At 48.6% G+C, this 25,723-nt stretch overlaps 10 protein-coding genes across 10 annotated transcripts; 5 read left to right on the forward strand and 5 right to left on the reverse strand.

Moving 5' to 3' along the window:
* Positions 1–1,757, forward strand: B0J16DRAFT_368473 (uncharacterized protein). The gene is made up of 3 exons (XM_046130223.1): positions 1–224; positions 291–453; positions 511–1,757. Exons 1-3 carry the CDS (start codon positions 201–203, stop codon positions 1,572–1,574), a joined length of 1,251 nt encoding a protein of 416 aa, XP_045986115.1. The 5' UTR covers positions 1–200; the 3' UTR covers positions 1,575–1,757.
* A 22-nt stretch (positions 1,758–1,779) lies between these two features.
* Positions 1,780–3,470, forward strand: B0J16DRAFT_299535 (tRNA A64-2'-O-ribosylphosphate transferase). Its single transcript, XM_046124540.1, has 3 exons — positions 1,780–2,224; positions 2,282–2,316; positions 2,368–3,470. The coding sequence occupies exons 1-3, from the start codon at positions 1,893–1,895 to the stop codon at positions 3,360–3,362; spliced, it is 1,362 nt and encodes a 453-aa protein (XP_045986116.1). The 5' UTR covers positions 1,780–1,892; the 3' UTR covers positions 3,363–3,470.
* A 24-nt stretch (positions 3,471–3,494) lies between these two features.
* Positions 3,495–4,531, reverse strand: B0J16DRAFT_55709 (HAD-like domain-containing protein). The gene is made up of 2 exons (XM_046134064.1): positions 4,413–4,531; positions 3,495–4,355 (listed from the first exon to the last, which is right to left on the reverse strand). Exons 1-2 carry the CDS (start codon positions 4,419–4,421, stop codon positions 3,627–3,629), a joined length of 738 nt encoding a protein of 245 aa, XP_045986117.1. The 5' UTR covers positions 4,422–4,531; the 3' UTR covers positions 3,495–3,626.
* Positions 4,532–5,652: 1,121 nt separating this feature from the next.
* B0J16DRAFT_332541 (uncharacterized protein) lies at positions 5,653–7,574 on the reverse strand. Its single transcript, XM_046126721.1, has 3 exons — positions 7,277–7,574; positions 6,322–7,066; positions 5,653–6,266 (listed from the first exon to the last, which is right to left on the reverse strand). Exons 1-3 carry the CDS (start codon positions 7,354–7,356, stop codon positions 5,973–5,975), a joined length of 1,119 nt encoding a protein of 372 aa, XP_045986118.1. The 5' UTR covers positions 7,357–7,574; the 3' UTR covers positions 5,653–5,972.
* Positions 7,575–9,192: 1,618 nt separating this feature from the next.
* On the forward strand, positions 9,193–12,421 carry B0J16DRAFT_332549 (uncharacterized protein). Its single transcript, XM_046126722.1, has 5 exons — positions 9,193–9,338; positions 9,389–9,470; positions 9,520–11,052; positions 11,109–11,374; positions 11,422–12,421. The coding sequence occupies exons 1-5, from the start codon at positions 9,264–9,266 to the stop codon at positions 12,073–12,075; spliced, it is 2,610 nt and encodes an 869-aa protein (XP_045986119.1). The 5' UTR covers positions 9,193–9,263; the 3' UTR covers positions 12,076–12,421.
* Positions 12,422–12,880: 459 nt separating this feature from the next.
* B0J16DRAFT_380099 (ubiquitin-conjugating enzyme/RWD-like protein) lies at positions 12,881–13,610 on the reverse strand (the record flags this gene model as incomplete). The annotated part of the gene is made up of 2 exons (XM_046131045.1): positions 12,881–13,492; positions 13,545–13,610. 2 exons carry the CDS (start codon positions 13,608–13,610, stop codon positions 12,881–12,883), a joined length of 678 nt encoding a protein of 225 aa, XP_045986120.1.
* A 1,533-nt stretch (positions 13,611–15,143) lies between these two features.
* B0J16DRAFT_315902 (anticodon binding domain of tRNAs-domain-containing protein) lies at positions 15,144–20,296 on the reverse strand (the record flags this gene model as incomplete). The annotated part of the gene is made up of 6 exons (XM_046125280.1): positions 15,144–15,860; positions 15,916–16,334; positions 16,385–17,384; positions 17,431–17,772; positions 17,832–20,006; positions 20,084–20,296. 6 exons carry the CDS (start codon positions 20,294–20,296, stop codon positions 15,144–15,146), a joined length of 4,866 nt encoding a protein of 1,621 aa, XP_045986121.1.
* A 485-nt stretch (positions 20,297–20,781) lies between these two features.
* B0J16DRAFT_299548 (spindle pole body formation-associated protein-domain-containing protein) lies at positions 20,782–23,378 on the forward strand. Its single transcript, XM_046124541.1, has 2 exons — positions 20,782–21,055; positions 21,114–23,378. Exons 1-2 carry the CDS (start codon positions 20,989–20,991, stop codon positions 23,084–23,086), a joined length of 2,040 nt encoding a protein of 679 aa, XP_045986122.1. The 5' UTR covers positions 20,782–20,988; the 3' UTR covers positions 23,087–23,378.
* B0J16DRAFT_332558 (uncharacterized protein) lies at positions 23,379–24,399 on the forward strand. Its single transcript, XM_046126723.1, has 2 exons — positions 23,379–23,559; positions 23,612–24,399. Exons 1-2 carry the CDS (start codon positions 23,427–23,429, stop codon positions 24,325–24,327), a joined length of 849 nt encoding a protein of 282 aa, XP_045986123.1. The 5' UTR covers positions 23,379–23,426; the 3' UTR covers positions 24,328–24,399.
* A 1-nt stretch (position 24,400) lies between these two features.
* B0J16DRAFT_299552 (uncharacterized protein) lies at positions 24,401–25,716 on the reverse strand. Its single transcript, XM_046124542.1, has 2 exons — positions 25,048–25,716; positions 24,401–24,997 (listed from the first exon to the last, which is right to left on the reverse strand). Exons 1-2 carry the CDS (start codon positions 25,655–25,657, stop codon positions 24,405–24,407), a joined length of 1,203 nt encoding a protein of 400 aa, XP_045986124.1. The 5' UTR covers positions 25,658–25,716; the 3' UTR covers positions 24,401–24,404.
* Between the last annotated feature and the right edge of the window lie 7 nt (positions 25,717–25,723).

Consider the following 25,723-nt stretch of genomic DNA (forward strand, 5'->3'; position numbering starts at 1 on the left):
CGAACAATTCATAAGAGAGCTCTACTGTCATCTCATGATTGCACTCTAAACATCTCATCCTCACTATTTCAAAGCTTCGATTGACTTGGCCGTTCTATCATACGTCAGTTCACAAGCTTGTTTATACCCTCATACTCTTTCTTTGGTCTCATCATAGCTTCTGTTTCTTCCCCGCGTTTGCCCCTCATCGCACATTCACCATGGATCCTTTGAACGTTTTGATGGTAAGTTTGATTTGAAAATACCAAAGTTATAGACAGCTTTCCAGTTGGCTAACACTTTACTTCCAGATTGGTACTGGAGAGTACACCACCGGTTTTGTTGGTGGCGGTGCCTCTGGTTCAGACAAGAAGGTTGGCGTTGTTGGTCTCAGTCTCTTTGACTTGCGCCGTCGCGAAAAGGTCAACAAGCTGGGCATGGTTGGTGTCAATGGCAAGAAGTTCCCTGCTATCCGTAAGTACTCTACTAAAAAACATTAACACAATTTGTTCAGTCAACTAACTCTTGCAGGCGAACATCTCCACAAGAACATCCAGCAGGTGTACAACGACCTCGATACCTCATTCGACTCGTTCCCAGCCAACGACAAGGTTGATCCCGATGCCTACAAGTCCGCCATTGATGCCCTCAGCCCCGGCGATGCCATCACCATCTTCACCCCAGACCCTACCCACTTTCCCATCGCCAAGTACGCCATTGAGCGTGGCATCCATGTTATGATCACCAAGCCTGCCGTCAAGGCCCTCGAGGAGCACCAGGAGCTTGTCGACCTCGCTCAGAAGAAGGGAGTCTACGTCTACATCGAGCACCACAAGCGTTACGACCCTGCCTACGCTGATGCTCGCGCAAAGGCCCAGAAGCTTGGCGACTTCAACTACTTCTACAGCTACATGTCTCAGCCCAAGTCACAGCTCGAGACCTTCAAGGCGTGGGCTGGTAAAGAGTCTGACATCTCATACTACCTGAACAGCCACCATATCGACATCAACGATTCCATGGTTCAAGAGCGCGGATACGTTCCCGTGAGCGTCAACGCCTCTTCCTCCAAGGGTGTTGCCGTTGATCTCGGCTGCGATCCTGTCACCGAAGACACTATCTCTCTACTTGTTACCTGGAACAAGACGGGCGAGCCCAGCAAGCGCGCCGTCGGTGTCTACACTGCTTCTTGGACTGCGCCTCAAAGAGCCGGTGTTCACTCCAACCAATACTTCCACTATCTCGCCGCCAACGGTGAGATCCGTGTCGATCAGGCCAAGCGAGGTTACGATGTCGCCGACGACTCAGCTGGTCAGCTGATGTGGTACAACCCCTTCTACATGAAGTACGCCCCTGATGAGGATGGAAACTTCGCTGGTCAGACCGGTTACGGATACATTTCCATCGAGAAGTTTGTCGATGGCTGCCGTGCTGTGAACTCGGGCAAGCTCAAGCCTGCCGACCTCGACGCCAAGCCTCTCCCCACACTCAAGAACACCATTGCCACAACAGCAATCCTCGAGGCTGGCCGAAGGAGTATTGATGAGAACAGAGAGATCAAGATTGTCATCAAGGATGGCAAGTGGAGTTTGGAATAATGGGCTGAAAAAGCAAGAGAGGGATAAATACCATATGCTATTGTATATACGTCTGACGGGTTACGACCAAAAGTAATGATCAAGCACTTTTTTATTTACACTTTATCAAATTGCCTTGTAAAAGGAATGCAAATATGTTCTACATTTACACTTAATGCGGGGTGGATAAAATCGCTCTGCGGGCTCCTAACGTTTTAGCTCCACCAAAAACTCAACACTACGCCTTATATCTACCATTCTAATCTATAAATTCGACTCTCACTTTATCTCAAATCATCTTCTAGTCACTTATACACTCAATCATTCCAAAACGCCATCATGCCAGATCCTCACTTCTCGGATCTCATCCTCCCTCAAAATGAACAACCCTCCATGTCCCAGCTCATGGCCTCTCTCAAACGCACAACACTCACAATCCACAACCGTCTAAACAGCATTCAAACTGACGCAGAATTCGTGGACCGTGTCTCTCAATCGTACGCTCCAAGACCACTCGTTGCTAATGAGCGTTGTGGGAGCTGGTATATTCCGCCGGAGAGAAAGGGTGCCAGTGCGTATTTCAAGAGTACGGATGGTCATGAGAGGGCTTGGAAGTTTAGTACGAGGAGGTTGAATCTGCATTTGGTTGAAGTTATTGAGAAGAATGATGGGTAGGTTACCAGATGGAAGTTCTTATTAAAAATATTTATGAGCTAATGTGTTTATAGTATCATAGTTGTCGACTCTACTCGTCGGGGCAAGCGTAAGTCTTTCACCAACTCATTCTCACCGGTATATATACTGACTCATACAGGAATGCCCGATGCCCTCTCTTCAACAATTCCCATCTGGTGCACAGTTCTCAATCTCACTCTTCTCCCCTCAAACCCCTCCTCTTCAAAACTCTACCTCCCAGCCCATCTCCCCGCGACAACTCACTCCCAAATATCCGCCCTCATCCCCGGCTTCGTCGCCTCACTAAAAGCTCTCAATCTCAACCTTCCAACATGTCTCACCAAACCACTACGCCCATTCTGGGTAACGCCTGACTCAACTCTCCCCTCACCTGAGGACACTGAGTCTATATTCGAGGACTTTCGGCCTGTGATCTGCTGCACGGCTAGTCGCCGTGTAGTAGGCAGTGAGATGGATGAGGGAGGATATATCCAGGGCGCAGCTGATGATACTGAGATGTGGGCACATGGTCTTGAAGCGCCTTTGTTCTGGGAGAATATCGATGAGCTTCTTGAGACGCCAGAGGCAGAGCTACCAGATCTTATCACTAAACTGGTTAATGAGCATTCGGCTAATAAGAAAGACGAAGGATCCCAGATACAGATCGCGCCTCACATATCTGTCTGCCCTTTACCACTTCCCGCCAATACGACGGAATGCCGCATAGCTATAACCCAAGACACGACACCAAAGGACTCGTGGGTCAAATCTAAAACACACATGCAGGCTGGCCTTGGGAAAAGCAAAGTAGCCAGTCGAAATCTTCGAACTGCACTACCTGATATATGCGACTACGCTACCAAATATCTCGCCTCAGTTGCGGAACCTGATCAGCAACGCATTGTGATAGCATGTGAGTCTGGGAAGGATCTTTCAGTTGGCGTGGCTCTTGCGATATCATGCTATCTATTCGACGATGAGGGAAACGTCAGAGACTCGGTCGAGAATGTCTCGTTTACAAAAACACTAATCAAGTCGAGACTGGGCTTCATCATGACAGCTTACCCTGAGGCGAATCCTAACCGAGCCACACTGCAGAGCGTTAATAGCTTTTTGATGGATTGGCGCCGATAGTGAACAAATTTCATATGAAACACTAATAAGAAGTTCATAATGAGGTTTGATCTCGAGAAACAAGCTGTGCTGATTGGTCTAAATAAGATCATGTCTCAGTTTATTCACCATGTCTCATGATATGCGACGACCAAATACATATGTTCATCAAATTCGTATTAATTAGATTGATCTACGTTATCCTGCCCATCCCTTTCGCTGTATGACCGATATTTAGTATTTGGGTATTCCTCAAAGCAGATTGTCATAAAATTCTTCCATAGTTTAAACCTCACCAGCCTCGATCTTCTGCAGAGCAGAGGGGAACTCGGACCAGTCACGCATGATGACAACAGCACCAGCCTCTCTCAGAGTCTTCTCCATCTCAGGCTGCTTGTCCTCAGCATAAGGACCAACGTAGCCAATGACCTTGATGCCAGCGCGGGTACCGCTAAGAGTACCGCTCTTGCTGTCCTCAATGGCAACAGCCTCCTCGGCCTTCTTACCCAGCTTGTTCAGAGCGTGGAGGTAGACGGCGGGGTCAGGCTTGCTGGTAGGCTTCTCAAGACTTGTGGCAGCAGAGAAGACAACATCGCCAGGGAAGTACTTGTCCTGGCCGACCTTCTCGATGGAAGCGCGAACACGTCGAAGGGCTGAGGAAGAGACAACAGACATGGTGTACTTTCCGGAGGAAGAAAGCTTCTCGAGCTGCTCGTCAACACCAGGGCAAGGCTTAAGAGCCTCGTTAATCTTGGCGATGACAGCGTCCTCCTCCTTTAGGACGTACTTCTCGAGGTCATCGGGGGAGATGTCGATGTTGTAGTTCTTTTGGAGGGTGGTGAGCATGCCGCGGAAGTTTTGGCCGACAAACTCCTTGATGAGAGTGTCGCCGGTGAAGCGCATGTCGACCTGGCGGGACTCGCAGATCTCGTTGATGAGACCAGCGCAGGCCTCGAAGGCCAACTCCTCGGAAAGGACGAGGGTGTTGTCGCAGTCGAATAGGAGGGTGTTGATCTGAAGTTACATGTTAGCGGCGTCGCTCAAACTGTAAGCCGTATGGAAGTCGCATACCTCAGGCATTTTGACGGATTGTATTGACGAAAGTTCTAGAGAAGATGCAGAGGTAAGTCCGAAGAGGAATTGGACGTATTAAGTAGAGAATCAAGGAAGAATGTCCTAGAAAAACGGTGGAGCGAAGAATGGAGGTGGAGGAAGAAGACGAGAGTAATGGAGCAACTGTGGGGGAACGGAGGTTTTATGGAGGAGCTGCCTTTCCTTGATTCAACCTTACGGAGGACGCTCAGACTGCGACGGAAAGAGCTGGAGCTGATGGTACTGCAGCAAGCTGTAATTGGAACATGCAAGTGCAACTGGGGCTCCTGCTAACTACGGGGGTTGCCCGGGTTGGATTGTGACTGTGACTGTTAATACTAAGGTAGCAACGGAAGGTTGCTGATGAACGTGCATCAGCCATCCAGCGCGTGTAAGACTGAGCCAGGTGGTTGAGAAACCCCGCGGACGAGGGGAATAACAGAGGCATCATGATTATGCGCCCAGGCTAGAAGTATAGCTAGGTATGGTTTATATAAATCAAATATTGATTGTTAACAAAGTTAATAATCACATAGACTATACATACGACCTATGCTATTCGAATATCTTGAATCTTCACCAACACGTGCAAGTCAGACAAGACAAAACAAAACCCCTCGCGATCGCGAATCGAATAGAATCACAGCATGTATGAGCATGATTAAATGCCCCTCCCCCTCCATTCAAGCTACCTAACTACAGTAAGGTCCGACTAAGAACCGCCAAGTGTCGTCATCACAGCACTTTGAATCCCTGTTAAGCAAGACGCTAAGAGAGGGGACCCGTTTTCTTCCCTTCTTCTCTTTACTCCTACCGGCCCGCATCAGCGACTTTGCTCTTTGAGCCTCTAACAAGCATGAGTTCCTAGCATGGACCGGGATTATTCTGCAGTCAACGGTTGGCTAGCTTGTGAGAGAAAAACCTCTCATAAACATCTCCAAGTAAACATGAAAACTGCAGTGTCGGAGAAGTCGAACCGACAACCCGTTTAATGAATAAGCCATGCCCATGTCAACAGTAACTCGGCAACAGTGGACCCAGACTTCAACAACCCTCGTCATACTTGGCTCCTCTCTTCGGCCTTGAGGGATTTGTATCAGCCCATTTAACCCCCAAATTGAACATATAGCATCACCGGCTCGTCGGATCGTGATCGCATCAACGGGTGGTATACACTGAGGGAAACACACATAAGAGCCAATTCGTCAGATCTTCAATCTGTCTTCGTATTATAGACATCTATATAAGACATAGTTGCTAACTAATTAAACCATCAAATGGATATCAACATCACATGCTAATCAACTCCCCTTCTTCCTCCTATAGCTTTGTATTCTTCGATCAGGGCTCCTCATAGACAAGGCCCAACCCGTCAAACTTCCACTCTTTTCATTATTCGTAAATTCCCCAACGCCAAAACACCAATGATACATAATGCAAGTCGTTGTGACCCAATACAAGTGCTACTGGGTAGAAGAAATCCCAGTACACCTCGAGCATTCGGTTGGAATTGCAAGCAGTTTTACCCGTAGCGGGCCTCTATAGAATCTCCCTCAGCTTCTGCTTCTGGTCGGCAGTCAAACTTGAAGGGAAGTTGATCTTGTACTTGATGACAAAGTCACCTCGCTGGCCTGGCTTCTTCGAAATTGGCATTCCTAGGCCAGGGTAACGCTCCTCGCTGTTCGGCTGAGTAGGACCTCCCTTCTCCAAGTTGAGCTGTCGACCGTCGATCGTGGTCACTGTTCGCTTCCAACCAGTTAGGGCCTCCTTGAGGTCAAGGGTGACGGTGTGGATGAGATCGTTGTCCTCGCGCTTATAGAGAGGATGTTCCTTCTGTAAAGATGTTAGTTATCTAACCATATCTAAGGTTTGCTGGAATTTTGCTTACCTCTTCAACAATAAAGTGAAGATCTTGGCGACCTCCCTCTACTTGATCGCCAACTCCGTTGAACTTGATCTTGGAACCCTTCTTCAGACCTGCCTTGATAGGAACTTCGAGGATTTGATCGGTCTGTACCCGCTTCTGGGTAGAGTCGTCAAAGGTCTTACGCTTAATCTTCATCTTCTTGGTGACACCGTTAAACAACTCCTCGAGTGTCAGAGGCAGAGGTCGCTCGACAGTGGTGACCTCAGGGGTGGTATCCCTGGCTCGAGGCTCGAAACCGGATCGTGCACGTGAAGCGCGGCTTCGAGCACCGCCGTATCCACCAAACATGCCTGCCATATCATCGTCATCAACACCGCCGTGCATGCCGCCAGCTCCGTTGCGCATGAACTCGGCGAAGATATCTTCGGGGTTGCTGAAACCAAAGCCGCCAGCACCTCCGCCGCCGGTGTTGAAGTGGAAGGTTCGAGTGCCTCCGCCAGGCATACCACCACCACTGAAGTCGAATCCGCCAAACCCGCCGGGCATACCTCCAGCGGCGAACGGGTTACCACCGGCCCCGGCCCCAGCACCGCCTTCGGGCTGAGCGCTGCCACCGCGGAGGAGGAACTCGAGACCATATTGATCATAGATCTTGCGCTTCTCGGGATCGGAAAGGATTTCGTATGCTTGTGAGCATTCTTTGAACTTTTCAGCCGCATCGGGGCTATCCTTGTTCTTGTCTGGGTGCCATTTCAAGGCAGCTTTTCTGTGAAAGAACGGCGGTTAGCATAGTTGTACAGAGATAGATTGATGCAGGTTGCGCGAAGGTCGAGTTTTCCAATACGATACTTCATACTTGTCAAACCATTGAAAGCAGCATGGAGTGGCCATAATGCATTCGAAGGCGGTAACATGATAGAAGTCGTAATCGGTATTGCGCCTTCGTAGCTCTGCGTATGGAAATTTGTTTACTTACTTGTATCCCTTCTTAATCTCATCCTGAGAAGCCTCAGGCTTGATATTGAGGGTGTCGTAGAGCTTAGTCTCTTTGACCATTGTGGCTCGTGGTCAATGTTTCTAGTTAGGTAGGTTTGCGATGTGGTTCGAATGTGTTGAGGTAAAGGTGAAAGCGGTGGAAATGAAAAAAAAAACAGTGTAGGTGTAGGTGTCGCTGCTTGCTATAAAGGTAAACCAAAAGTATAAAGGTTTGTTTTTGAATTGAAGTGAGGTTAAAGAGAGGGGAATGTTTTAGTGTAAGAGTGAGTTCACAAGAGGTGAAGAGGATAAAATGGACGTCAGGTCTACCTAATGACATTAACACTTCAACGCCATGCGACCGTGACATAGGATTTAGAGAAGCCACCACTGAGAAATACTGGGGCATGGGACCTTGTGGAAGCTTCCAAGGGGGAAAAGGACACCGTCAGGCCTGGACAAAGAACTTGATATGGAATAGACGCTGGCTGGCTGACCTTCCATTACCTACATGGGGTGGGGGTGACGTCGAGTCGATCGATTTCCATAGAGTTTCTGTATGTACCTCTACGTCAGTCACTGTACTTGTTTGTTTCACTTCTGTAGCTTTAACTGCCAGTAAATGTTTCTATTTTGTTTGGTTAACAACGTCTCTCAAAACTCAATTCCTGCAATACGCATGTCAAAAAAATCGGTCGGTCATGCTCTGCCGTAGTCTCGTGTCGGGCTGGGCTCTCAACCTGTCGATACCTGACGGTCTTCGCAGGGATAAAGTGGCCTATGACGATACCTAGCCGTGGTGGAGATAGCGCCCCAGACGCCCGAAATCCAGTCCAAGACCTCCAGCTCCGGAGCTCGAGATGGTTCCTGGAAGCTTGAGCGGGTCTTGAAGAGGCTTGAATCTTGGCCTGATGCTAAGATCTCGCCCATACGTTATGCCTTCAATTATCGTCTGTATGAGTGTTTTGTGGTACCTTGTACATAGGTAGGTTTCTGTTGTGACCCCAAATCTGTAGCGCTAACTTGACGGTTTGCTCCCCCACCGTGAGCTGCAGCGATTCCCGTCAACCCCAGTTTGTAGTCGAAGCTTCTAGAACCTTCGAAGCCATGAGCTACGGCTAGACGCTGTTCGAGATAGGTAGCTCAGGTTTATTACAGAAGATATGTATGGAGCATAGATTATATTGAATTACAGGCACAAAATCGTTGCTAGTGACTTGGAGTATTGACTTTAAGTTGTCTGTCTAACTGTTGTCGCAACAGCTTCGGATATACCGCTTGGTGTGTCATGATACCATGTTATCATGCCACCATATCACAAAGCTTGCAAGGGGAAGAAGACCTGTACGGGTCTTGACCTCTCTTAGTTCCGTTCTTTTACAATGAATATGTACCTGCGCGAAAAGGATCTGAAGCAAATCCAAAGTATTATATATATCATAACTGGAGTATTGAACTATACACACGCCAAACTACGCTACAGAGCCGATTCAGTCTATGTCTTAAACTTCTGTTATCAAATTTCGTAACGAGGATCATAATCCAACTCTATACCAATTTAGATTTCAACTATTTGACTGATAGCAGAAAGGGTTTTTGTTATTACTTCTGCCTACCGTCCTCAACGTTCAAGTACTTAGGTATGGAAGCACGTGTATGCCAAGCATTTTTCTTATCTTATCACTCTTCTAGTGAGTACCTGCCCCTCCGCGGCCGCTCAGCGCAACCTTCTACCAGGGAAGCGAAGTAATAGTAGAAGCTGCTCACCCGTTGGTTGTTGGAGGTCCTTCCTCATTCCTGCATATCCATACCTCCTCAACTTTATCAACCACAACACGATGGCGTCCAGGGAGCCTTTGGAGGAGGAGATCGATCGTTTGGTTGAATTCTGTAATCTGAAATCTGAAAATGATCGCGATTTGGCAAGACAAGCACTCAAGGTCAGCTCCGAGCCAATACCTTTGTCCAGTGACCGTTGCGACTGACATATGTTTTTTCAACAGCTCAACAACAACAACATCGAAATGGTTGCCGGAGAGTTCTACAATAACGGAGAGGACAATGTATGGGTCTTCCTGCGTGAAAGCACCAGTCGCATGCTAAAACACCGTAGTTTCGATCGAGGTACACGAAGCTCTGGGACGACTCAGCATTCAGTGCGGACAGAGACGGCAACAGCAACAATGCCGGAATATGTCAGTTCCTTCATATATCTTACTCCCGTGCCTCTAACCAAATTTGCAGCGTTCCATGTCGAGTCTTCCGATCACGCCGTTATCCAAGGCGTAACTCCCCCGCCCGATTCCCATATGTTTGGCGCTCCCTCAAGACCTCCTTCACGATCAAATAATCGATCTCCTCTGGGTACGATGGTGGAATGGGCTGCGGCACATGCGCCCGGTATTTCTCTTTCCCAGTCCGACGAGCATCTACTGACCGGGTTGTACACAGGTGTCCCGAATAGCCAGGCACAGGAAGACGACGACGTACAACGAGCGATTCGCGAGTCGGCGCAAGAGGCTGGAATAACGATACCCGAACAAGAAACCGGCTTCATAGGTCCATCGGAACCGGCGCCTACTCAATTTGGCCCAGCAAATCGCGAAACCTACGAGGAGAGCCAATGGGCAATGGTTCCTGTTGGACCAGCTAGCAAAGAGATCTCCACGAACGACCCGAAGCCGTCAGAAAGAAAGAGGATACAAAGCGCCCCTGCATTGCTGATAAAGAGCAGGCCAGGAGAGCATGATCATCGACTGGGGGGTCTCCTCACGATCATGCATGAAATTCCCATGGTCCGAAATATCCTTCTCAACATAGGTAACATAGCTGCAACATACGGTAATAACAAGGATTGGTGGAAAGGGGAGGAGATCTTATCACAGGAGGTTCTGGCAAAAATGAATGAAGAGATGACCTGGGAAGCGGGAGAACATAACAGCAGCACTGCGTTCGAAGAGGAAATCCACCGCCTAATGGCTTTTCTGGATTCCACCGAGCGTGCATACGGCTCGATATCTATGCTGACGGAGCTGATGAAGTTCCATGGTATTGGCACTGAGAAGCACTTTTACGAGATGCTACAGGACAGACATGGTGAAACGATCAGGCCACTCACACAGGTTGCTACTGTTGCACCTTTCCACGGTGGCGCCATGGAAGAGAACGTCAACTTTGGTTATCTCGAAATAGAACACTCAAGAAACGAGTACAAGTGCATCAAGACTTTGTATGAGGCACTTGACCACGTAATGTGGAGCGATGCACTTGGACCAGAAGCCATTCAAGAAGATTCCAAAGTGGCATTTTTCAAGGAAATGGGCGATGTTTTGGTGCTCGATATATCTGGTGATGGACCAAAGGATTCAATCGAAATACCTCATGAATTCTATCCAGAGAAATACCTGGTCTCTCGACAAGACGAGGCCCGCCGCATCCAGTACGGTTGGCGCCAGACGAAAGAGGATATGGCACGTCTTGAAAGAGAAAAGGAGCAACTTGATCAACTGAAGGGGATTTGGGCCACCGGCAATATTAACACAAAGTCTGGCCTGCTGAAAAAGTCAGTAGAGCAGTGGGAGGGTTACAAGAGTTACCTTGACGGGTTTAGAAAATTCACAGCGTTGGTGAATTCGGGATTCAACACCGACGAGTATCCCGGCCACCGCGAGGCCGCTCCCGACTGCGACGATGAACAGGAAAAGCGATATGAGACGGTTGAGCAGGTAATTGAGTACTCAAAGACGTTGCTCGAAAGTCTAGAAAACAGAATGAAGGGTAGGTCTCGAAACTCAGAAAGATGGAGAACATTTTGATTGATTGATTGATTACAGACCTCGATACAGAGATGGAACAGGTTGTGAGGAAACAAAGAGCTCTGGGAAGGCTTCTCACGGTGCCGGACAAGCCAGGTCGTCCGAAACCCATGACATGCAAAAAGTATCTGCTTCGTGGAGTGGCCACTTCGCCCGACGTTGTCTATGTTTGTCAGCGTGAAGAAGAGGATTTGATAGAACTCAACAACGGGAGCAACCGAGTTGATCAATGGTGGAGACTGTCATATAATCCGCACGGAGATGGATCAACTACGCGGGTCGAGGTAGGGAACAAACAGGCTTGAAAGATCAGTGACTAACATGATCACAGAAAATCAAGACCGAGGAGCTATTCGAGGATGTGTGGCATGAAACCAGGAAGCCTTTGCTCGTATATGCCACCGAGGAGGCCCTCGGAACCTCGAAGCAGCGACTTCCACCTCAGCTAGAGCTGTTTGTTAAGGTGGATAACAAAGCTTTTCGGCAGGAGTTGACCGAAGAAGAGACGACGGCTGAAGTAAAGCAAACACCCAGCTCTGACCACCCTCTCTCGCCTCTCTCGCCTTCAAAAAGAAAACACCGAGCTGATAGCGTCGGTTCAATGGATAGCAACCGTGCTTCCATTGGCAGCGATGGCAGAAATGGATTCGACAGCCCATTTGATTTTCCAGATGATCACACAGGTACTGAGATGGAGGATTATGGAAGTTCGTCAAACTATATCCACAGTAGCGATATCTTGGACGATCCTCCTACACTCCCAGCTCGCCCTCAGGGCTCGACTGCGTCTACAACAGAGCCAACTTCGGCCACCATGACACCTAATACTGTCGAAGCCGACTATGTGGACAGTGAGGAGCCTCGAAGTCCGGAGATGCAAGAGAAGTCTAGACCCCCTCCTTTCATGTCGATCTCGAGAACCCCGTCCGAAAGAAAGGAGCCGGTCAATCTGATGGATATGGACATACCAGATGAGAAGCAGTAGGCGGCCTAAGATGTTGCTTTTGGCTTGGTGAGAGGGATGTGGCAGTCGTTGCACAGGTGGCTTGGCTTGCCTTCCCCCTCCCCCCTGAAAATGAAGCACGGGCGGACGATAGGAATCGCCGCTGTCTATGACACGACATGATTATTGCTTTAGCATTTGAGCGTAAGGAGTTTTCTCTTGCCCTGGCATGTAGGGCAGGCAGGCAAGGGCGGTTGCATAACGTCAAATTAGTGGTTTTCGATATCAATATTAGGCGTCTAGAAGTAGATGTCTTGCCGCGCTGCCGTGTTAATGGCTTATGAAACAGCCTCTAACCAATATATTGCTGATCATGCTACTCAAATAATCCGGGTCTTCAATTATGTTTTTTGTAGTGACGAGATTATCCTTGACTCCGTCTCAGACATTTTGCCAAGGGCATCTCGATAAACGTTCATATTGGTCCTTCCTCAGACTTTTGGCACCTCAATATACTCGGCGAATCTCGTCTGAAATGTGTATTCTGTCTATAAAGAAATCAAGTATCAAAAATACACCGTTTGCTCCTCATAACAGCATGCGTAAATCAGAGACCACCGGTCTGTCCCGGTCCCCATCATGCCAAGCCCATACCTTGTCGAGACTATTCTAGTCGGGACAGTCCGCATCGTTAACGCCCTAAGTAAATAAAACACAACCCGCTATGCCGCCGACCTTACTGTAGATGAAAATGACGAAACCACCAAATGCCGAGGATACCAGGGTTGAAAGTAGCCCAGCACGTCATATTGGCCTGCTCAAAAAATGTACTACCGCACTAGGACGTTTATCTGCGGTCTCTAACATCATCGTCGTCTTCGTCGTCGTCCTCATCGAATTCGTCCATATCCTCATCACTGTCGCTACCGCCAAAGTCCTCTTCCTCATCTGTCATGTTCCAAAAGTCGGCATCGTCGTCAACTGGCTTTTGTGGTGCAACGGTGAGTTCGGAGGGAGTGGGCATGCGGGAACCTGCTGGTATGTCCTTCTGAGACTTATCAACGATTTCCTTTGCCCGCCTGTTGTATTCGGTCTTGTTGTCGCGGTAGAGTACGCTCGCGTCGACGTTCGCAGGGGAGTTAATCTCGGGATCGTCGAGCAGGAGCAGGACGGATCGGAGAACGGATTCGACGCCGTGAAGAACATTCCAACGCTCGCTCGCCAGTTCACCCGACTGCTCGTCTTCTCCTGGCTTGTGAAGAATGGAAATGCAGAGATTGCCGTCTGGGTAAACGTTGGGGTGGCAGATATTCTTAGTCAGGAATTTGAAAGTAGGAGGCTGGTATGGGTAATCGTTCGGAAACTTCATCTCGGCCTTGAGGTAGGCGCCATGCCAGACGCTGTCGGGGTTGACAACCCAGAGACCGAGTTTCCAGCGAAGGATGTTCGAATCGTCGGTCTAGAGGACATGTGAGTTCTCGTCTCTGCCAATATAATCAGATGCAACCTACCTCAATGTTGACCCATTTCTCCTTCTGGAGGGGCTGAAGCTCCTGCATAAGTCGCTTTTGCGCCATGATGTGGTGACTGATGACGGATTACCGGTTTAAATCTGTGTGTCGTACCGTCGTCCTACAATAGGGAATCCTCCAAATGAGCGAGTGGGTGAAATGAAAAGACCGAAAGGCTTGGGTTCCAAAGTCGAGATGTTTGGTGCAGGTTGGTCAGTCAGGTCAGGCTTAATAAGTCAGGCCAGAGCCGGAGGCGAAGGGCGTGGAAAGGGCGGTCGAGGAGGGGCGGGAGTAGAGAAGGAGGCCCGTGGAAGTAGAAGCCCGGTGGTTGCGGCTTCGGCGATTGGCGCAGAAGCGGTACACTGTAACTAGTGGCAGCGGCAGTGGTGTTGGTGTTGGTGTTTAGGGATAAAACAACTGAGCTGAGGTGAGGTGAACTGGCGGGTATTTTGCTTTGTTGGCAACTCCTGCTTGGATATACTGCTGGACCTTTTATGAGAGGGAGACAAGGTTGTTTTATGAAAGAGGTTTATCTGCTGGGCTGCTGAGGTATCGTCTGAACAGTAACCTTGATGGGCGTATGCTTTCAAAGAGACAGAAGGAGAGAATACCTAGGTTTGAGAATGAACAAAAAAGGAGCCGCCTCTTAATAACCTTCTACACACATTCAATAAAGAAACAAATATCTTTCAGGGCAACAGAAGAATGAATAAATGGGGAAGAAAAGAAAAGAAAAGAATTACATACATGAAATTAATGGCTGGCTCATAGAACTTATCAATAAAAGAGAGTCATTCACATCGGCCAGGCCGCCGCCCCGGAACCGGGGGCGTAGTCTCAGTACAGTACCTGGATTCCATTAACATCCAATCCAATCCCGGCTGGTGACCGCAGTAACACCTGCCACCTGGTTTTGGTCGGGTTGGGTGTCAGGGTGTCTGACAGTAACGCCTGCCCTGTTTACGCTGGCTTTGCCCCTCCTCGTGCCTGCTTCAAAAGAAAAACTGACGTCGACATCTTGTTGGTCCCTTGACTCCACTCTGGTTCCACCCAGCCCATTAGGTACGTCTCTGCATGCTTACTGTACGGTACGTGCCCATTTATTCCCGCTGGCTCCAATGATTAATGATTCCCAGTCGTCGGTGCATCCATTCAATTTGATGTTTGGAGTTTACCTATGAATATCAGCGCCGAGGGTTTGGGTAAAAAACCATAATGATCAGCATTTATAGGCGTCTTGGTGAGAACAAACTTCCTAGCTGTTCATGTTTTCTCTATATATAGATCCGCTGGGCATAAATCCAAGCAACCTGATTCCATTTGTTTCAACTACAGGGTTAGCATGATGAAGCAGTAGAATTTCTGCGACTTGGCTGTCATAATCGTTTCAGTTTACGAGATCTGTCAAAGCAGATATAGTTTGATCAAACAAGGGACGTAAAATGAGTCGAGTTATTTCATTCAAATCTATCTTGCTAGCTGAGTACCAATGAACTCACGCTATCTGCCATGCAATGCAACGCATGATCCAATATTCATAAGCACATAAGCAATATATCTTTCCATATACAACATCCCACTGAACAGCATTCCAACATATCAAGCACCCAGATCGTAATAGACGCAGTTGCCGGAGCGAAAGTTGTAGAGGAACGCGTGTCTCGACCCGTTCTTCTTCAGATATTTGTATCTCCAAGTATCCAACTGGTCGTGGATCTCGCGTATGTACTTCTTCTCCGTAGTCGTCACTGAATGTTCGACTTGTCGCCATCCATCTGGCTCTGAGAGGCATGTCTCGCGCATCAGGTCCATAACCTGGTCGGTTGTCTCAATAGCCAAGACTGGCCCTTCTAAGAACGATCGCACCAAACTGTTCGCACTGACTTGGGCTTGTTCCACAACCGTTCTACGGTTGAACTTTTTACTCCGCGTTTGTGCCACCAGTACACGAACTTCCTGCTCAGAATCTTTGTCGCCCGAGCTGGCGTCCGCCGAACTGTTGCCACGGAGTTTGACCACTGATCTTGAATCGCGTTCTCGAATCTCGTTACGAAGCCAAGAAAGAAGCTGTGTCGTTGGTATGTCTGCATCCGGGATATCCTTTCGTCCCATGCTCTTGATCTTTAAGATTGCATCCTGTTTGATAATGATGATCCAGGAATATGTTTCGTCACGATGTTTCGACAACAAGTCTTCAGGCGATCTAGCATCTTTGGCCATCTCAGCGCTAATGTCGTGCGCCCAGAGAGTCTGGAGTATCTCAACGCCCGACGATCTCAGCACAGCAGCATCGAAACTGGCAACAAGACAGTCACACTGTAGCAGATAGTCAGTATAAGCCACAAGTTGTAGCTGTCAGTGATAAACTTACTCGTCGAGTGTTGAATGAGCCATTTGCTTCGTCCTCGGATTTCTTCAAGAACGAGCGCCCCCCAGCTTTTGAAGGCTTGGCAAGTCTCTCCCATGCCAAGCTGAATCCAACAGCGTGCCTCTCTCCAAATTGACCCCCAACTCTCGGTCGATGCTCCTTGATCAACTGATCATATCTGCCACCGGCAGCGAAAACTTCCTTGACTTTTTTGTCGTACAGGCAAGAGAAAAGGACACCTCCCGTGTAGAAGGCCTCCTTCAGACTGTTGAGAGGATTGATGTAGATCTTAGTTCCCACGCTCAAGCGCTTACAGTACTCAACAACTTCTTTAAGATGAGCGATGGTCGGCGAGGCTCGCTGGTACATCTCGCTGCCCTCGAAGAGAGTCTTGAGCTTGGCAAATGTCTTATTGGGGGTATCTACTTCGCGTCAGTTGTGTCGGATTTCCTTTGATAGCCACTTTTCTTACCTCTAAAATCAAACTTTTGAAGTTCATCCACACTTGTAGCTGAGACACCCACAGTTGGCGACCGCAGTTCAATCCTAATTTTCTGCCAGGTGTAATTGTGAATGTTCAGCTTACTCAAGACATCTGCCGTTCCGCGCCGACTGGCGGGCTCGATACCGCAATGCTCAAAAATAAGATGCAAAAGATCCGAGTGTCCAAGATGGAAGCACATGGCTGTTGTGGACAATGAAGGGAACGTGTGAATGATTTCGTCAATCACTTTAAGAACCTCTGCTTCTTTGAGAGCAAGGTCAAGTGTATCCGTGGTGACGATATCAAAATCGACTTCTCCAAACATAAGCGGCTGTCCCGTATCCTGCTTATCACGGAATACGTTGCCAAAGGTAAACGTTCGTTGAACAACTGGCCCGTTGGTTTGCTTCGCCATCATTCTCGCATTTCCAAGAGTCAGGTCATATGGCAACTGGAGCACATTTCCATTAGGATCCAAAAGTTGGACGGCATTATCGCCATAATGAGAAGACCTTGGATAAATGATGCCGCGAGGGGTTTCCAAAGCGCCATGGCGACGGAAGATGGAAATCAATTCCTGCTTCACCAAGCCCTGATTGAGCAATTCCTGTGGACTCATATTCGCCGAAGACATATCCCAGGCATAGTTCTTGGTAGGTTCCATGCGTTTTGCAAAAAGCGTCGAAAGCATCTTGCGGTAGTAGGGAGAGCTGGGGTCTGCAAGTCCTGCTAGAGTGCGCCGGATTGTCTCGCTTTCCATCTGAACCGGTAACTTGCCGCTCTTTAAAAGATCGGTACTTGAAGGTCTTTCTTTAGGATTGTGGTTCACCAAGGACAACACAATATCAGTCTGGGCTTTCTCCGCGGGCTTAAAGTCTGATGGCAACACTGGCTGCGGCTGTCTAAGCTGACCAAGGACATCGGCCTTTTGCATGCCCATCATGGGTAAGTAGCACATCTCGAAGAAGATAATACCGAGAGAATACATCTGGTTTTGTTAGTTGAAATGACTACAAGTGACTTAATTCACTTACATCGACTTTTGTACTATATATACCGTTCACAGTCGATCTGACTTCAGGTGCCGAATAGTAGGCTGTGCCGATGCTTCTTGTCATGTCGTCTGTTTCCAGGGTGTTCGAGGTGATAGTCTTTTCCACCGAGAACTGTCCACTAGTGGCAAGTCCAAAATCACCAATCTTGACGTTGTCAATCCCATCCGAGCTACTACTAATGAATATGTTTTCTGGCTTAAGATCACGATGAACAATGCTCAATCCATGGATATGAGCCAGTCCTTCGAGGATTTGACGGAAAAGACGCCAAATCTCCGCCGTGTTCTTGTAGAGGTTCCTAGTGATAAGATCACGAAGTGTCTAACGAGTTTCGTAAGCATTTTATACCCTCGATGTACTTCAATAGCTGGATAACTTACTCTTTTTTCGCAATACTCCATGGAAATGTAGAGTATGGTTCGGTACGAACGTTGATATTTAGATCGTCGCTGGAACATGGCATTCCTTTCTTTGTCTGGAGATACAACCCGATGGATAGACATTTCATCCAACGACTCGCCATCAGAGTCTGTCGTGTCCTCATCTTCGTCTTCATCTTCGTCATCGTCGTCCTCTTCTTCTTCATCCGAATCATCTTCATCTTCGTCCGAATCTGACTCCGAGTCTTCGAACCCATAGTCTACACCGGCGTTGGATGATATGAAATCGAGACCTCCTGTGCTAGTGGCGAATTGGATATCAATACCAGCAGAATCCGTACCTTGGGTGTTTTCCTCTGTGATGTAACCGGTTGACGTGTCGTCCTCGGCATCGCCCTGGTCGGAGATCTCCTCGACCCACGTGTTGTAATATCGAACAACAGCAGGATGGCTGAGCTGAGACAGCAATCGAACCTCTTTCAAGATTTCTGTAAGGCTGGACTGTGATCGCTGTGTGATCTTCTTGATGGCATAGATCTGTCCGTCAAGTTTCTTCCTCGCTTTGACAACTTCTCCAAAGCCCCCCTTTCCTAACCTGCCTTCTTCAACAAAATCTTCAGTGTATCGTGACAGAGAAGGTCCTCGATGGTTGGTTGAATCGCGCCGAAATCTTGGAATGGGCTGCAATGAAGTCGCAGGGCTACTTGACAGGATGGCGGATGAGTCATCGAAAAGAACCGGTGCATCCGTGGCCAAGAACTCGCTGGATCCAAGCTCGAAAGCCCTGGGTCTTTTCTGTTTGTCCTCCCTAAAGAATCTACTCACTAATTCGTGTAAAGAATGTGAAAGAGTGACTGATTCCATTAGATTCTTGGGTGACGAGTACGTTCGTAGCACGTCGAGGCCAAAGATCATTTGGACAAATACAACACCAAAGTCCCATATGTCAGTCTTGAAGGTATACTGAGGCTTTGATACACTGGCAATTTCTGGAGGAAGCCAGTAGGCAGACTTGGCAGTATGTAATCCAGGAAGTCCCAGCTTGTGAGAGTTGATGGAGTGGATTTCTCTCTGATACCAAGCATCAGAAATCTTAGGAACAATTTCACCCGTATCTTCTCTGAACAGAAGAATATTCCCCGAGTGAATATCTTGGTGCGCAATATTCTTGTTGTGGAGGAAGTTGAGTGCATCTAGCAGGTCCCGCGTCCAAGAGCGCACTTTGCCAATCTCAATCTGTCCTGCAAGCTCCAACAACTCCTCCAGAGGACCTTTCTCTGCCAGTGGCGATAAAATACTTATGGTCCATGCATTTGCAATATTGGGATCCGTAGCAAGTCCCGCCTGGACCCTGAAGTCTAAAATATCAACGAGATGACGGTGATGAACTCGTTTTACAGTCTTAAGATCCTGAAGGCGAGATTCTAGACTCTGGAGTTGATGTTTGAACTCCTTGGAGTCCTTGTTTGTGGTACGCAAGATGGTCTCTTTCAAAGCCATAGTCAAGCTACCTTGTCCATTAGCCAGAACAGGTCTGACTGTATAAACGACAGACACAGGGCCTTGTCGTGGATCGCATTTGCCTGCAACAGCTTTGAAGACAATACTGTTTCCCGACTTGTCCGTAGCGTCGCAGAACTGATCAAACTCGATAACCTCGTCTGTCTCTGTACTGGCACTGAGTTCCTGAGGGGTGTTGCCGTTAGGACGACGCTTCGACTCCTTGGCCTTCTGTTTCTGTCGGTCGATTTGTTGTTGAAGCATCTCGGCCATAACACGCTCCTCTTCCTGGGCCTCTTCCATCTTCTTGCGTTCTTCAGCTTCCTTCTTCTCCTGCGCTAGCTTTGCCATGGAAGCTTCGTGGCGTTCTCTTTCTTCTTCGAGGGATGGTAGGTGTTTGCCATCTGCCTTTGCTTGCGCAGCATCCTCGAGGATGTCCCTTACTCCTTCAACAATCTGATCGATCATTTCCTGTGCATCTTGCGCAAATATCTTTGGTTTCGTCTCCAAGAACTTCTGGATCTTGAACTGTGTGACTTCCTTAAGGTCATAGTTCTTCAATGTGATAAGAGGTGGTGATTTCGGGTAGGTTGCAGTCATGACAAAGCTCAGCGTACAAGCAAAGTCTTCATCTTTCGATGCTTTTATCCGTATGTCAAAGTGTGGTTCGGTTTTCTATAGGCCGTGAGCTTCGGTTGCCCAGTTGGATCTCGAAGGGTAACTCGAGAGGGGGGGACGTCGTAGAACTCTACCTTCCAAGCGCTTTGGGTTCCCGAATGCATAACAAAGTCATCGCCATAAATGGCCTCGAGGGCGAGGAGCTCGTTCTGCTGTAGTTCTTCATATTCGATTTTGTTGTTGACCTCCGGGCTCGCAGTAGGTTGGAGACCGGGGAAGCTTGAGTCATTGGTGTCGTTATTGAGAGTCAAGGGCTTCTTCCATACCCCAGGTTGTTTCCCCGCCATGTTTGCGCAGGTTCCAGAGGAGAGTCGAGTCACAGCAAAAGCCGTGACACTCTACAGGGAAAGAGCCATGACGGCGAATACTAATAATTAAAAATGAGATAAATGGTTGTATAAGGTCATCCAGTGAATGGATGAAAGATAAGAGAAAGCTCCCTCTGACGTCGGGTCGCAAAAAGTGGCGGGGTAGTTTTAATACGTGCTCCCGCGTATTTCCACTTAATGACTGCCAGCTCAGTTTGCGACGCTCTTACAAAGGCGGTGTCGTGCCATCGAATTACAGGCGGCCACAGGGCTGATGAGGGGTTCGCAGCGGTTCTTGCGGCGTCCAATTAGTGTTTGAAGTCACCTGGACCGCCTGGCGCGTGCTGCAGGAGTGCCTTATTCTGCATTAGCGCAGGCCCCCTAGACACCTATATTCCTTGGAAGAGCTGGAAGTGTGGGGCACCAGGGTCTTGACTGCATTTGCTTGGCCATGATCTCCGGCAGCTGAAAGTAAACATACAGAAACGAAAGTCAACATTAACATCCAACGGCGACCAATCTTGTCCTACCACAACAAAAGAGCCAACAACATAGCAGCCCAGGCCCAGGAATAAATGTTGCTACCCCAACTGTCATAATCGCTGATGCGAGCTCTTTTCTCTATTTAATTAATTAACTCCTTGCTCGCTCACAAGCAGCACGATCACAAGATGTTAGGTTGGATGTTGAGACGCGGCGAGAACGCGCCAGAGCCAGTCAATTCAGTCAATGATGGAGGTACGCACCGTTAGCTCTGAAAAACATGGTAGATTAAATTTCTAACGTTTTCCACCAGATACAACTCAAATCGACGTGCCTGACACTCCTGCGCCCGTCTTCGCTGCCAGGGCATTCAAGAGTGCATTGTTTGGAACTCCAGCGCGGCCTACAAATCAACCCACGAGAGCAAAGGACAAGAATTCTAGGATTGACCAGGAGTCCTCCCGAACGCCACCGAGACCGCAAGGGATCCTTCTGACGCCAGGAACGGGCACTACGAGACGAAAGCGCGTATCATTTGGACAAGATGTTAAGAAAAATGCCAATGCAAACAAGGAACCAGAATCGCGCCAGCGCACGCGCTTGAACGATGCTCTCGAGAAAGCATCAAAATCCATAAGTCAAAAGAACGAAGCGCAACAAGAACAGGACAATTCCTCGGATGAATGGGAAGAAGCCGATGACGAAGATTACTGTACTCACGACATCACGATCGATCTTAACGAGCCTCATTCGCAGTCGGGCAGATACTGGAAGGAAGAGTTTGAGAAGTACCACGAGGATGCGAAAGCGGAGATGGAGAAATTGCTCAAATACAAACAATTGGCAAAGTCCTACGCAAAACAGAAAGATGCAGAGGCGATTGAGCTCGCAGTCAAGCTCAAAGAAGAACAGCTCAAAGTAATTGAGATGGAGAAGCAAATTGCAGAAGGCGCCTCTAAAATGGCGTCGAAGCGTGCAAACCGGCCAGACGAGAGCAACTCTGATCTTCTATCAACACTCACCAAACAAACAGCACTGGCGGTGCAATACCGGACGCGAGTGCAGGAGCTGGAGGACCAACTCGAGGAATTTCTCCGCGAACGAGAGGACGACACAGATTCGAACGACCGAAAGCGACGACAAGCGACATCACCCAGGACCCAGAAGACCCTTCTTGAGACGCAACGCGAATTGAGGCGAGCTCGTATGCAGGTTAAAGAAGTCGGTGACCTTCGAGAGCAGATATCTTCTCTGAAGACTCAACTCAAAGCGGCCGAAAAGCGAGCCGCCAAAGCTGAAGCGAACAGCGAAATGGGAAACAGTACGAAAGAGAAGACCGACAACGAGCCTCTGCGCGAGGGGTCAAGAGCGCAGGAATTGCGTGCACAGCTTCGCGAAGCCCGAGAAGAGAACAAGAAAAAGGACGAAGAGTTGCGCAAACTCAAACAAGAATTTGAGGCCTACCGTAACGAAACACAAGCCCATAACGCAGACACAAATGCCGTACTGGAAAGGGCGCACACAAAGATTGCCGAACTTAAGAAAGAGATCAAGACGCTCAAGTCGGGAGATCACGATGCTCATGAGCAAGATGACGAGGCCGCACGACCGAAGAGCTGGCATATTCAATCAGACGCTGGTCGCCTGACAGATGAAAGCCCAAAGCCTAGAAATGTCTCATCAGACGATAGAGACCTTAGGCGCAACATAGCGCGCCGGAGTTTCGACTTGACTGACTTAGAAGACGACACAATGGAGCTCAAGCTCACAGATCCCAACATTCATTCACTACGTCAAAAGTTCTCAGATGATGCTCATCCAAGACTTAGCAAATCCGATATTGGATCCTCCAAGCCGGTTTCATCAAGCCTTGGTGGTAAGCCAGACATTGGCCGGCCTAGATGGCAACCGTTTGTTCCGCGATCGCCAAGAAATCGAGCATATCTTGGCGAAGAAATCACCAAGCGTATCGAGAACGCGGGCGAGACTCCCGGACGACCAAACTTCGATGAGATTACTGTGCCTGATTTGCCTGCGCTTGCTAAGTCAATTGCTCGGTCGAAACGGACCTCTTCCACCGAAGCGGATGAGAAGATCGACTTGTTGCAGGATCGTTATGCACGCCTCGGAGGTCCCGATCCGAACCACAGTGCTATCGGTGCCAATGCATCAAAACTACCGCCTGAGCGCAGAGCTGCTGCCATCGCGCGAATTGAACAGAGAATGGCAGAAAAGAGACGTGAGCGTGGAAGAAAGGGATTCGACAAGGAGAATGTTCGACCTTGAGTAAGATAGTCTACCCATACTGTACATACATGATACCAGGACTGTGTTGAGCTTGAGCGAGGGAAGGTTAGGATTGAGATGTTTTTAACGTGGCTGCTAATAATTGTACGTCGATCAGTATGAGAAAGACTGAATGGGTTTGGATTCGGCATTGGCATGGAGTTCCGGGGTTGTATTTGATAAATATCCCAGTTGCTGGATTTACATGATGAAGCTTGTCATGGTTTTGGGTCGATAAAGGCCGAGTCTAGAACCTTTTTAACTGCCTCGGCCTCCTTATCTCGCCGCGAGCCATTTTTGATACTCAACTTAACTTTGTAAAATAACTGAAATTCTCATAATGCCTTCTCAAATAATGATACCGACTGATGCCAACCTCATCCAAGATGAGATTTTCGAATTAGAAAAGCGTCTTCACGAAGCGAAGGCGCGTCTTAACAAACACCAACCATCGCCACCCCTGTCACCCACTCGTAAGTCACAACTCATACCTATAGATAAGGGGCATAAACTCATAATTCATAGCTCATGCTGCCGAAACAACTCATTTCTTGCTTCTATTGTCAGATTCGGCACTTCCATTGGGTTCATTCGCTTTTAGCAGTGGTCTTGAGTCTTATCTGGCGCATGAACCTCGCGGTACAGCATCGTTCACCAACTTTCTCCCGGCGTCGTTATCCTCTTTCGCTGCAACAACACTTCCTTTTGTTCTCGCAGCACACAGGAACCCCGAAAAACTTGTGGAGTTAGACGATCAGCTTGATGCTGCTATTATATGCACTGTAGGTCGACGTGCTAGTGTTGCGCAGGGTCGTGCATTGCTAGGAATATGGGACAAATCGTTTCGGTCGAGTTGTCCGAATGTTGATGGACGCGCATTACGGGAATTCGCGGACCTTTTGAGAAAGGAGAGCCAGAATGAAGTGCCATTGGTTTCTGGTCATCTGGCTCCGCTCTTCGGAGCGATATGTTCCCTGGTCGGCCTCGGGTTGCGACAGACAGCATATGTCTTTATGCTGAGTCATGTCAAGGCCTTGATCTCAGCTGCTGTGAGAGCCAATGTTTTCGGCCCTTATCATGCGCAGAAAGTGTTAGCCGGACAGCAGGTCCAGAGAATGATTGACGATATGATCGACCGAGAGTGGATGACCCCTGTGGAAGAGGCCGGCCAAACAGTGCCTGCTATGGATCTGTGGATCGGAAGACACGAGATCCTATACTCGAGGATATTCAACAGCTAAGTAATATTTGCTGTTCGGGTGGTATCATTACTGTATATATCTATGCATTTTTAAATATTAATCAAAGCGCCTTGTCCCTATTCATCATCACTGTCGCTGTCGCTGCCGTATCCCACCAAAGGTCCTGCTGAAGCTGTGGCCTTGGGTTTCGATGCCACCGCTATCTTTGCCTTATTAAGGGCAGCAAGAGTACTGCCTGAGAAGATGCCACCGGTCTCTTGCTGCGGTTGTTGTTGTTCCTGCATCTGAACTGGTGCCTCTCCGTTTTCAATCATTGGTCGTTCCTGGTACTCCACTTCGAAGCCTTCTCGTCCTAGGGGGTTGACAGATTGAGCTCCTCGGGCAAAGTGAACTTCGTCAGGAGCCTCATATCCTTCAAGGCCATAACTGCTTTCAATCTTCCGTCTCTTTCTAGCCTCGGGATCTCGACCTTCGATCTCGGCCACGAACTCTGCAGGGAGAGCTCTGCGAATGGCATCAGCGGCCTGCTCTTCAATCCTGCGCGCCTCTCGTGCTTGCGCCATGGGGTTCGGATCGGCAGTTGCCCAGCGAACGTTTAGAACTTCTTCGTGGTCGAGGGATTGATGCGCCATGGCCTCTTTGGCGAATTCTGCGTTGGCCTGGTTGACGTATGTGATGAAAGCGACACCTCTTGTGTTGAGGACACGAACTAGTCCTGTCAGTACCATGTCTGCTGTCTAAATTTTGGTGGTAACTTACTGCGCTCGACAGGGCCCCATTCTGCGAAATGTCGCGCCACAATCTCTTCAATATCATCGGTGACGTGAATTCTTCCAACGTAAACTGTTCGGTTTTGCCTCATGAAACTTCCTACACCACCCATATCATCTCGGTAGTCGGAGAACTTGTCGCGTCCAAAACAGTCGACGTTGGGATTGAAATGATCGTAGTCGCCTGGCAATCGGTGAAGGAAGTCGCAGTCTTGACCCTTAGGGCAAATTCCACGCGCAAAGCGTAGGCAGAAGAAGCTTCCCGGTATCGAGTCGGCCTTCGTATATCCGCTGTCTTTTGAGACATTGCAGCGACCCTTGGCCTTAGTCTTGGAAAGGTACTTGTCTTCTCGATCGCCGCCGGACCACTTGTTGTACCAGATATTGAAGATGGTACCGGTCTGAGGTGGAGGTTCTGATGTGAAGAAATCGGGGTCGACCTGGGCTCGCGCAGGTCGCTTCTTCTTGCGAATAATCTTCTTGACAACCTTCTTTCCAGTTGGCGCCGCGACTTCGTTATTTGTTGTCGCTACTGCCATCTCTTGGTTCTCCTGCTCAGCGACCGGCGCCGTCTCGACATGTTCTGCTGTGTCGGCCATATTTTCGAATGTAGAAGATGAATTGTCAAAAATTCGTTGTGATGGCAACGCGCCGAGCCTGTGCTG

Source organism: Fusarium flagelliforme (assembly GCF_020744385.1).
Source record: "Fusarium flagelliforme strain FIESC 12 MPI-CAGE-AA-0113 chromosome Unknown B0J16scaffold_2, whole genome shotgun sequence".
NCBI lineage: Eukaryota > Fungi > Ascomycota > Sordariomycetes > Hypocreales > Nectriaceae > Fusarium > Fusarium flagelliforme.